Here is a 13,001-nt window from a genome sequence, read left to right on the forward strand (position 1 = left end):
ATGACATATCTAAAAAGTGAATAGTATGAGATGGAAAAGAAAATATTTTGTGTTAAGATTAAGATATATAAGATTTCGCAATAATAACAATATCACTGATTATATTCATTTCTTTCTTTTTATGTTAGTGCCTGATTAATCATGACCTATTATATACTAATTAAGATTTTAATAATAAATAATTTTTTATTAAATTAATATAATTAGATGATGCATTTAGAATATTTTTACTGTCGTAAAAATATACTTAAATTTTATAATATACGATAATTCATAAGTAAAATAAGAACTCATTATATTTATTTATCTAATTTGAAAAACACTCATTATATTAAATAATTATAGAATATATTTATTTATTATTTATTATTTTTGTTGTAATTCTTACTAATAGTAATAGCTATATATAAATGTTGTAGTTATATTATTATTATTATTATTATTATTATTATTATTATTATTATTATTTTAAATTTGAACTCGAGCCTATAAACGAGCTTGTTTGCCGAGCTTATAAATGAATATATTTTTACGAACTTTACAAACGAGTCAGATTGCGAACATGTATGCGAGCTTTCTAAACAAACCGAGTTCGAGCTCGAGCTCGAGCTCACAAGCCTGTTCGCGAGTTAGTAAATGAGTAGGTTCACTAGCTAACGAACCAAACTCTATCAGGCTCTAACTTGGTCAATAAAATTATCAAGCTCAAAATTAAACTCAAACTCGAATAATTTAAATTAACGAACGAGTTTTTTATCGATCCGAGCCCCGAATAGCTCACGACACAATTCCAACACTAAATGCGCAAAGCCTCAGCATGCGAGCTACGTGAACTCCATCTATTTTCTTATGTGTGATTACTTTTCTACCCTAACTAAACAGTAAAGACGTTGCCATTTTAACGATCCTTACCAAAAATACAACCATTTAGGCCGCCACAAAAAGTAAACAAATTTTGGCTAACAAGTTTTTAGATTTTTCTTTTTTTTTTTTTGGGTTTGAAGGTTCCTGCTCAAACTTAAACTAATATCTTTTGCATAATCAAACTGATATTACCAAGGGATTTGCTAAGGTGATATCATTAATCTTTTTATTTGTATTGGTAAATTATGTGTTGGCGTTTGATTTGAGTTTTAATGATTGAGAATTTGGTTATTATTTGCTTGAAAGTAAAATAATTTTGATAATAATGGTGCATTTGGAAAGTGAAAAGCTTTTTATCGAGGAAATGATTGTAGAATATAAAATGGTTGTTGCATTAATCTTTATTTTAAAAAAGAAGTAGGCCACATGGCTGATACTTTTAGGCCTATAATTTGACCGAGTTTATTCAGGATGAACTTTGATTTGAGCTGAAATGTGCACCGGTCATTATCAAACATATCTTTTGCCCAATTATTTAGAAGCAGTTATGTCAATCTTAAAATAAAATGATTGATTTTCCGATTGTAGTTCAAATAGTATCTGTTCAGGGTCAAAATGTTGGGGCTCGAATGATTGTTTTAGTACAGTCCTGTGAGCCAGATCCAAGAAGATAGAATAATATCAACAATTACCTTCAAACTGTATTTCTCTACCAAGCTAAACCCGATAGAAGGGTCGTATCCCAAGACATCTATCCCTCCGAAAACATAGATCCGAGCAGGTGTTGTTATTGGGGCTGCATGCAGATCTAGGAGTGCGGATTCAACGCGTGAGGAATTTGAGAGATTAACTAAAGGAAAGCTAAAATTTGAATAGATGTCTTTGGCATCGCCACACTCGAAATTCAGAGACTTCTCTATCCAAGAGTTCTCATAGTTCCGCTATCTCTTCTTCATTTGGCATCGCCACACTCGAAATGGATTCAGACTAACTTTGATGTTGCTAGCCGACCCCATTTAAACAGACGGAAGTGTTGGGTTTGTAGGTTGCACTGCGAGCAAACAGGTAATCAACTCCCAAACTCTACGTTGGCATTAGTGAACCTTTTCTCTTAGAAAGTCTTGCACTTGGAGATAGTATGGCTCAGGTCAAAGGTTACGTTTGCAGGGTTATCCAAATTCCCTCTTTAGCTAGGGCGGCCTTTGCTGATATTTTCAACCTCATACAGGAGTTTATTCATATTAACTTGGGCTTGGCATAGGTCTTTTAACTGTATTTTTGGGTCATTTCATATTCAGTTCAATGGGTTTTTTATGGACTAGTATTAACACAATACCTGAGTTAAGTTTGTGCTTATTACATTGAGACATTTAGGGTCTTAATAATAGTATGATATGGAACCGATTCCAGCGAGTATGTGATTTATTTAACATAAATTATAGAATCTAATCATGGAATACACTTTTCTCGTACAGACGTTAGCTGCAGAGTTTGGTCAAACCACCGATGTCCCTTTAATAATCTCACTAATTGGCCACAAATTATTCATCATATATACTTGAAGGAAAGAGACTTTATTTTATTTTACTTTAACACATAGAAAAACTATAACAACAGCGATTATTTTAATAATTTTGCTAAAATATAAAGAAAGAAAATTGAAGAGAACATTGGCACTTCATTATTAATTTGGTAAGAATGAAAACAACTAATAATGAATTAAAAGCAACTCTAAATAATTCAAACGCATATTAGATAACATTATTAAAAAAAAAAAAAAAGCTTTTTAGCTTAATTAAAACTATTAAATAATATTTTATCACCTATAAAAATAATGTTCAGTTTTTTTATATTAAAAAAACACTCTAAATAACATTATCATCTTTCTTTTCAGGAGATTGTAGAATATTGATTAAAATTACGTAATAACAATAAAAGAAAACAACGAATTGCGTTACATGTATGCAGAGTGGGGCTAATGCTGGGACTGAATTGCTATGACAATGGTGGTGTCTACTGTTCTGTTACCAAACAAAACGTATGTGAACTTTATGAATTATTTGATATATGGACCTTACAAAAATACAGATTTTTCTTTTTATCAATAATTTCACAAGAGAAAATTTCAAAGATGCTAATATGGAGAGGGAGAATTAATACTCAAGTTTTGGATGCAAAACAACTAAGGAGCTGTTTGTCTGGTTCCGCTAACCAAAGCAGCCGGTGGCTGATGGCTGACAAATTAAACGGTTTGGTAAAATTTTATTAGTGGTTACTGTTATTATGTTAAATGTATTTTATTTTATTATATTATATTTAATGATACAAATAAATAAAAATAATTTATAATAATTAAAAGTATTATAGTTAGTTTTTTAGCCCAATTATATTTATTATTAAAAATACTTATAAGTTCTTTTATAATTAGATATTTAAATTTCCTAATAAAAATTTCTAATCTTAAGTACTATAATTATAAATATTATAATTATTTAACTATTAAGAATAATTATTTATTATAAAATATAAATTTTAATTATATAAAATCAATTTAAAGTTAATTATTATTAATAAATTTTAAAAAAGATAATAGTGTCCCTTCGACAGAGAATAAAAAAAATCAAATCAGCTAATAGCTGATAAGAAAAAGTTTTAAAATAGAGCTGATATGATCAGCAACTGATTGAGACTAAATCAATTATCGGCTGTTATTTCTTAAGTCTTTACGCTTTAATATAGTTGTTCAGTGAGAAACAACTATCAACTGCATCAAATTTCTGAACCAAACACCTTTTAAATCTTTCGTGTTCATTATTGAGATAGATATAATAAATGAGTAAAATTTGAATACAATTTTTTATTTATTTATTTAAATTTATCATTATATTTGGTTGATATCCATTAAAAAAATTATTTTATTTGAAAAAATATATATGAGAGAGAAAATAAAATGAAAACAATAAAGTTGAAATGAATATTTTTTGATGCTATGAAATACATTGTCAAACTAATGTATAATTTTTTTATTATGTTAAAATTTAATTTAGTTATAACTAGACGTGTAGAATTCTAAATTAACTTTCACTTCATTCAAAGCACATAAAATTTTAAATTTGTAAATAAATTTCAGAATTTTATAAATTTCAACCAAACACAATATATAAATAAACTGGGTTAAACTGGGTTAAACTCAAGGTGAAAACTTCTAATATCTTCATGTATTTACTGAATAGAAATTATAAAATTTAGATTAATTTACATGAAAATTTATTTTTGAAAAATTACATAAAAATATTTTAGTATGCAACTTTATATAAAATTTAGATCAATTTAGCTCAAATAAACTTGTAAATATTAAATAAGCACAAAAAAGATAATCGACTCAAATTCTGTTCATCCAATAAAGAAGTGACTCTCAAGCCTGAAATTTTATTTTAAATTCGTTTAAACCAAGTTAGCATGAATTGAAACTCTACTTGACTCTTATCATTTACAGCTCTAATTAAAATTTAAATTTCTCTATATGTAGTGTATTATCTCCATTGATATTTTAAAATTATACTATATATTTTTATTATTGAATATGGAAATTCATTTTATATTATCAAATCGCTTATAATATACATAAATTAATTTTCATTTATTATCTATAAAATATTTTATATACGAATATATGCTTAATATATATATATATATATATATATATATAATCATTATAAATTTTATATTCTTATTTTAAAATTTAAATCTAATTACAGAACCATTTTATATATTTTTAATATTTTACCAAATTCGTATGATATAAAATTATTTGATTTATAATTTCATAATTTTCAAATAAAATTAATTTATAATTTTATAACTTTTATTCTTATTAAAATGAGTCGCCCAAAAAGAGATATTTATCTAATTTTTTATTATAAAATTAATAGAAGATAACCAATACCATATTATATAAGCAAAACACTTCAGCACATTCCATTAGGGGATGAAAAGAAAAACATAAAAAATTAAAAACTGAAAAATTAGTTAAAAATTAAAAAATTAAATCGATAAAATAGATTAATGAAATGAACAGTTTTAATTATAATTTTTTATATTAAAATTGATATTTTATTTAACCGTCTGAATATATATAAATATATATATATATAAATTTATTAAATGTAGTATTAATGTGTATTTATTATTTATTATAATTGCTAATTATGTATAATACTTATTTTTATTATTTAGTACTATTCATATAAATATTAATTTATTTATTAATTTATAAATTAATTTTAAATAAGATATAATTTAACTTTTAAAATAGTATGTTAATCATATTATATTATTTATTATTATTATTATTATTATTTACTAATTGAAGAAAAGGGAAAGAATTCTAAAATATTAAATATTTTATTAAGAAAGATATTAAAACTTAATATGATTAAAAAACAAAATATTTAATTAATTATAATGTAAATACTGATTAATTGATAATTTATTAATAATTTAAGAATAACCAACCATTCGGTTAACCGAACCGTGACCACCCTCCATTCCACAAAATATATATATATCATATATAATTAGTGTTATATTTTATTTCTTGGTCTAAAATGGCAAAAGAGAAAATACTATATAAAGTCCAAATTACAATGAGATGGCACAATGTGATACCAAACTGCCAAAAGTACTTATTGCAAGGTTTGTATCCCACCTTCCCCACTATATATTAATAATAATAGAAAAAGGAGTAAAGCATACAAAGGAATGGAGCAGTAAGTTAATGCTTCAAGCATATGCTTGGAAGATCCTCTCTCCACAAACCAAACCTTATTTCCTTTTTAAAGTTCAGCAATCTCTTCTTCACTCTCTCTCTCTCTCTCTCTTTCAGAAATCATCCATGGCTTCCATATAGGGTGTGTCTATGTCCAACTGCAACTCCCACATGAAGTTCCGATGATGGCTAACAATGATCACAGTAGTGAGATCGATAGTGATGACGAGGGTGATGAAGATCACAAGGAATCATGACCGTTGAAGTTGTATCACATGTTTGATTGATATATATATATATGGTATATCAGTTGGGCAACTAAGGACCCTTTGGCAGTCAGAGCTTGCTTTGCATCAGAAGCTAAGCTGTTTACATAGAAGAGATTAATCTTTTTTGTGTTCCTCATTTCTTTTCTTTTGTGACAGAGCTGTTATGAACTGATGTTGAAGGTATCAGAATTACTAGAGCTTTTTTTGTTAATGTGTCATTTTAGATAACGGGTAAAAGTTTCGTCTTAACTTCTTTTATCCAAATATTTTATATAAAATGTCCTTGAGAATTCCTTGGCAACAGTATAAATTGTTTGATTACTTGATGATAATATACTGTTAATATAAAGAGTTAATTAGGTCATAATTACAAATGCATCCTCTTTGTTTGACAATTTGAATTAGTCAGTCTCTAGATTTTATGTCCGTCAACTTTTTTATGTTAGTCAAATGACTTAATTCATAAAAATAATTCAATTTGGTTCTAAACTTAATATCAATATCAAGCTCAATAAAAATTAACATTTTTATCAATTTGGAGTAAAAGTTTTAAGTCTTAACAATATTTAATCTTAGTTTCTTATAAAAAATAAATTAATATATTTTACTTCCCTAATGTTATATTTTTTAGCACAATTTTCTAATAGTAAATAAATAAAATAAGATACATAAAAATAAAAATAATATAAGATTTTATAAAGTTAAATTATATAACAGATTAATAGAAAATAACAAAATGATATTAGATCATGTTTGTCAAAATAATAAAAATGTAAAATATCTTGAACCATAAATATGTTAAAATAGAAAATAAGTATAAAAATTACGCCAGTATAAATATTCTCTGAAAATACTAGAATTTCTTAATCTATTCAGCTAAAAAATTATTAGAAATTAAGATTAAATTACTCTAAAAGTACAAACAAAAATTGCTCTAATATGATAAAAAAAAGTTAACTTTTATTCAGAATGATGGTTAACATTAAATTTAAAAACCAAATTAAAAATATTTCTATCAATTGAATCCTTTGATCGAATTGACTAACACCAAAAATTAACGACAGGGCTTTATAATTAACAGATATATAACACATGATTAACTAATTGGATCATTAAATAGAAGAGATGCGCTTATATTTATGACCTAACATCAGGCAACGTATTATATATATATATATATATATATCTTTGCATCCATGCAAGAGTTGCATATGGTTTTCTATCTGTTTCAATTTACCTTCTAACCACAAACTAAAAGTGTTCTGTAGCTCTCAGGATTTCCTTATTTAGATCAATCAATTCAAAAGGCACCTTTTGCTTGTCAGTAGAACCCAGAAGGCAAGCCCAATCCTGGTCACTTCGTAGATTACCAAACGCAAACGGTTTGGTTTTCGCTCTCATGTTTGAAAATGAGCAGAAACTTTTATCAATCAGACGTTTCTGCTCATTTCTTTTGGTAATAAATGAATTATTTCTGCATCTCAATTAAAGAAAAGGAATAGTTACCCTGCTACTTGACCCCGAGTTCAATGCTCCTCTCTATTCAGAGAATCCAGAGCGGCTGCTTCAGTTTGTTCACTGTAAAAATATGCCCACGGCCATGGCAGGAGGAACCCATGCACATTTCATAAATGAAAATGTCAATGCAGCTAATATTTCTTGAAAATAACCAAATAGATGGTCAAGGAAGGCAGCGTTCATTTTCTAGTGTATTAGTCATACACCCAGGTCCAAAGATCGAAAGTATGCAGCCATGCAGTGCTTGCTTTGCTTGTATAAGAATGCGGTGGCCATGCAATTGCAAGCTTCATTATATTCGGAAATTTGCATTTAACCACTCAAATTAAAAAAGAGAAGTTAAGAAAAAAACCAAAGACACGGATATGAGCTATCCCAAGAACCGAAGCTTAATCAGCTGTGGGTTGGAGGATTAACCGCCAAGTTTATAGAACTATAACTTCTGCAAGACTAAGTGTTTTGGCAAGTAACCAAGATGGTTCAGTATCAATTTTATCCTGCTACCTTCTAGGTGAGCTTATTGCCAAAGAAATGCATGATGAATGCAAACCCAGATTCATCCCAAGCAGACGTTTACAAAACCCAACATGCAAGGAGAGAAAATTAGACAATCATTTACCAGAGAATTCTCAAAAGGTCCAACTACTCAAAATCTCAGATGGCACTCGTAATATAATCTTAAATCAAAATCAACGCAAAAGATTGCCTCAAGTACAAAATAGAAAAAACACAAAATATTGTAAATAACAATTATGATAGGTGGATAAACTACTCAGCAGCAAGCCCAAAATTTCCCAAAGCTGTTATCAATAGAAGAAACCCAGTACTTTGCCTCCAACATTCTTTCTCCTGGCTTCTTCATGATCCATGATACCAGCAGATGTTGTCAGCACGATATAGCCAAACTGCATATATTCATTGTAAAATTAGCCCTTTGGGATTGAGGAAGAATTAAATTTAAATAAGGTCTAATGGCACTCATCCATTGGCCTAGATGAGTAGGAACCAATATATAGTCACATTAGCGGATTAACTTGTAATGAAAAAATCACTCGAGCGAAGAATATCTTAGGTGCAGATGTCCAAAAAAAACCCAATTCAAGCAATAAAATCAAATAATACAAAGAAAACAAGCATACAAGAGTCACAAATTAGACAAGCGCGACAAAATAACATATGTTGAATTGTGATCCAAAATAAATAACTTATAAATAAAATGAAAATAAATTCCCAAATCAATATTGTTCAAACTGAAAACTATTTTCTTTAAAGTGTAAGATGTTTGTTTCCAGGACTGACCTGTCTTGAGGGAAGCAACCTAGCAGTCCATCCTTCAATCTCTTTGACTCCAACATCAAAGCGAGGACTAATAACCCCACACTTGTTCAGCCGTCCATTGAGTTCAACCACAATTTTTCCAGCTCGGTGGTCGTCAACATACTCAAACTCACCAATATAACCTGCAATATCAATTCAGACAATTTATAAACCAACAATTTTTCAAAAATATGGTAGAATTCAATACTTGAAACTGTTAGTGAACAAACCATGCTTTTGCATCACCAGAAGAAACTTGATGATGACTTTGGAGGATGGCCTGATCATAACCTGCCGTTTACCCCTCTTCTCAGCATTATACATGCACTTAAGAGCATCATTCAAAACACTAACTCTCACCATTCTTCCAAATGCAAACTACTGAAGAATGTTACAACAAAAACGAAATTAGCCTTCAATAACCAAAACGAGATACAATTAAAAACAAAATCTATGTGCTACGTGCATTTCAACTGCAGGTAACACAAAAAAAAAAGCCAGGAAACAGAAAACAAATGCATACAATCAAAATATGGTGGTAAACTAAACTAAATAAACACACAAGTAGAAACTGCATAAGGAATAAACAAAATCACTAGTCTTACAAAAAGCAAAACGAATGACGCATAATTTTCAACAATACATCATTCAAGTAACTATTTTATCACTAGATAAAATTAAAGTAGGCTACTAACCATCATCACCTTCTCTGATAGATCTACACAATACTAATACATCAATCTATACATTAAGAAACTATATCAATCAATTCGTTGAATCATATGAAAACAGAGAGATGGAAAGAGAGACAGAGAAACGCTTACCGGAGAGTAATAACGGCGGCTGCGTCTAGGAGGTGGAGCTTGAAATAGAAGAAGCAGCAGTTAGGGTTTTGGCATTTGAGGCGTTTAAGTTCTTTAGTAGTAGTAGTACTAGTAGGGTTATTTGGAATTTTGCCCGTTTTACTAAATTGCCCCTATTTTGAGTTTAATCGGACCAGGCTAACTACTACAAAGTCAGGCCCATAGATTTTATGTCTTACATTTAACATGGAATCCAGGCCATGATTTTTTTTTCCAGAAAAAAAGAAAAAGGAAGAGGAATGGCTATTGTTATTAATAATGATTGCTTATTAATCAGGCTAAATTAGTAAATTAAATTTAAATTTTATATTTTTTAATAATTTTATCCAATTATTTTAAAATTTCAAAATAGATACCCATACTTATAATTTATTGTTAAAAATATTTTTAGATAAATACTTTTAAATATTTCATAGTAAGAAAAATTATATGAAATTTTACTTATTAATATAAAAATTAGTTGTTAATAAAAAATTAATTATAAATTTTATAAAAAAAAATGTGTTTATATGAAATTTTTAATGCTCATATTATTATTTTAGTAACCACAATCAATTTTTATATTATTTTAAAAATTATTATTAAAAAATATTTTTTAAAATTAAATTTTAAAAATAAATATTTATATTAAAATTTAAAATAATCAAATAAAATAACTAAAAACATAAAATAAAAAATTAATTAGTAATTAAGTCTATTAATAACAATAATTAAAGATTATTAAAAAAGAATGAACCTATAGGTAAGGTATATGGCAGTGAATTACAAACTATAAATGGAATTCTCATGCCTCTTTCAATGCGAGGATGTATACCGTGTCTGATTCAAGTTTATTATAGAATTTACTTTTTTCGGCAACATAAATTTTATAATTAAAAAATTCATTTTTTATATTTAATTTCTGGAAAATATTAAAATAATAAATTTTTACAATATATTAAAAGATTATGGTCTTTTTTTCCTTTTTTTTTTTTCTTTTTTTTCTCTTATATATTTTAAATTTTTTCATCAATTGCACTGGCCCCCGAAATTTGCTAGTGGCGATATAAAGGAAACAATAAACTTTATTGTTAGCTTTTATTTTCTTAGAGAAGCTTAATTTCCTATGCGCAAATTGCACTTCCAAAGAAATTAAAAATAGATTTCCTTGTTTCCCTTTATTGTTTCAATTCTTTTTTGTTTCTCTTGCAAATTTAATTCACCAAACAAAAGCATAAATAGTTTCTTTTGCCATTTTATCTTTTGTTTATTTTAAACAAAAGTTATAGAGTAGAGATCCCGCCAATGCAAAAGTTTAAAACCCTAACAAAACCAATGAATCCATGCAAAAAAAACCAAGATGTTTAATTCAATCCTCTTTGCACTCACTAAAAAAAACCCTATTATCTTCTCAACTCTAAGAAACCCAAATTACAGTAAACAACAATCAGCTGAAAGAAGGTAGGAATGTTAATTTGTACCCTACCTGTGAGTATTCATTCGAATTTTATCCGGTCAAACTGGGTAATGTTCGAATTGACTGGATAATAGATATGGTAATTTATATTTGAAAAAATTGTATTAGATATGGGTAGGATATGGATACTATACAACTCTATCTATACCCTATCTGAAATATTTTTTTAAAAATTGGATGTAGAATATTAGAAATTTTATAATTAAACTTATGATTTTGATTATCTAATATGTCATATTTAGAAAATTAGATAATTATTCAATATTCTTTTAATATTTTATTATTTTATTATAACTTGTTTGAATATATTATATATAATTTTAGTTAAATAAAATTATAAGTTAACAAAATATGTACTTAATATTTTAGTTTACTTAGACTTTTAATATATAGATTGAAATCTTGATAAATAAATTATCAATAAATTAATAACTTCAACTAAGTAATAAAATATCCTGACTGGTTTAATGTATAAAATAATAAATTTATTTAAACTATATGTATGTAACCTCTACTATTTATGTATATAAATGTTATCTTTTAAATTCTATTAAATGCATAATAACTTTTGACTATATTATTTTTTTTTTAAATATAACTCATACATAAATCATGATAAAAATACATAAACAACTAATTAAACATAATTTTTTTAAATTAATAAATATTTATTTATTAATAAACTAACATTGATAAATAAATAATCTCTATAAAACATAATATTTTTTAGTCACAATAATATTATATTATAGAGATTTTATTATATTTTGATAACTATTTGAGTAGCAGGTTATCCAAAACTCTATAAATATGAAAATGAGTTTAATATTTATTACACAAATGAGTATGAGTAGACATACATCTTTTTAGGTATGAAGTGGAGTATAATATTATCTTACCAATTGTCATTTCTAAAGAAGAGAGGAATATAAAATAACTAAAGGAATAATAAAAATCGAAAAATCTAAATATATAAAACCCAATTCAGGTCAAGCAATGCCCATTGGAGTAACTATACGTAATTGCCCTTTTATGAGGAGATTGGCTCCTATTGTCGTATTCAGATATGGTATGGACATGTAGTTTCTTTCAATGAAGAAAACGGAGGTACCTCTCTTCATCCAACATTTTAATATGAGTTAATACTAATTGATATATATCAAAATTAGGAATGCGGATTTGTATGCCGATCTCCGAATGGACGAACTAGTTACAATATAAAACCTACAAAAACAAAAATCAGGTGAAGAGTTCTAAGCGTGGTGGCTTGAAAGACTATTTCGATGGTCAAGTTAGTATTTGGATGAAGATTTATAGAAAGGTGTTTAAAGGGTATAAATTATCTTACCTTATCGGTGTTTTTCTTGTAATATTTATAGTGTGGATAGCTTTGTAATAAATAATGCATAGTGGTGCTTTACTGATGGAGATAGTAGATTTTTATATTCACAAAAAAAGTGCTAGTCGTGGGTGTGACCAAGTATGTTATGGAGATTCGATTATCCTGATGTAAGATTTGGATGGACAAGTATATAGGAGTAAGCTATTACTCACCTTGGAATAACCATTTTATACCAAGTTGTATTACTAATGATTTATGTTTTTATTACATGTGGTTATTCAAGCAATATAAGAATTAATTCTTTATATTTAAGAATATTTCTATTATCTTATTTTATATGGGGCATCTTCTTTTCTTTTTTTCTTGTTATTGGCAGAAGCTGTTATGTAACAGAAGTTTAGAGGCATTTGAATTTTTGAAAATAAATCATGCTTTATGTTTTAGTTTGTGTGGCATGTCCACAAATAATTAATTCATGATTAGAAAATAACTCCTCTGTTATTTTACCATAATATTTGGAATAATTGTAGACCAAAACAATTTTTGGAGCTCGCTCTTTAGAACAAAATTAACTGGATTAAGCAAAATTAGAAGGAAAGAAAAA

At 27.1% G+C, this 13,001-nt stretch overlaps 1 protein-coding gene across 1 annotated transcript; it reads right to left on the reverse strand.

The window, feature by feature from the left end:
• Positions 1-8,062: 8,062 nt before the first annotated feature.
• On the reverse strand, positions 8,063-9,717 carry LOC8261606 (40S ribosomal protein S15a-1). The gene is made up of 4 exons (XM_002533061.4): positions 9,561-9,717; positions 8,967-9,117; positions 8,719-8,879; positions 8,063-8,324 (listed from the first exon to the last, which is right to left on the reverse strand). Exons 2-4 carry the CDS (start codon positions 9,097-9,099, stop codon positions 8,226-8,228), a joined length of 393 nt encoding a protein of 130 aa, XP_002533107.1. The 5' UTR covers positions 9,100-9,117; positions 9,561-9,717; the 3' UTR covers positions 8,063-8,225.
• Between the last annotated feature and the right edge of the window lie 3,284 nt (positions 9,718-13,001).

Source organism: Ricinus communis, chromosome 8 (genome assembly GCF_019578655.1).
Source record: "Ricinus communis isolate WT05 ecotype wild-type chromosome 8, ASM1957865v1, whole genome shotgun sequence".
In the NCBI taxonomy this organism is placed as follows: Eukaryota; Viridiplantae; Streptophyta; class Magnoliopsida; order Malpighiales; family Euphorbiaceae; genus Ricinus; species Ricinus communis.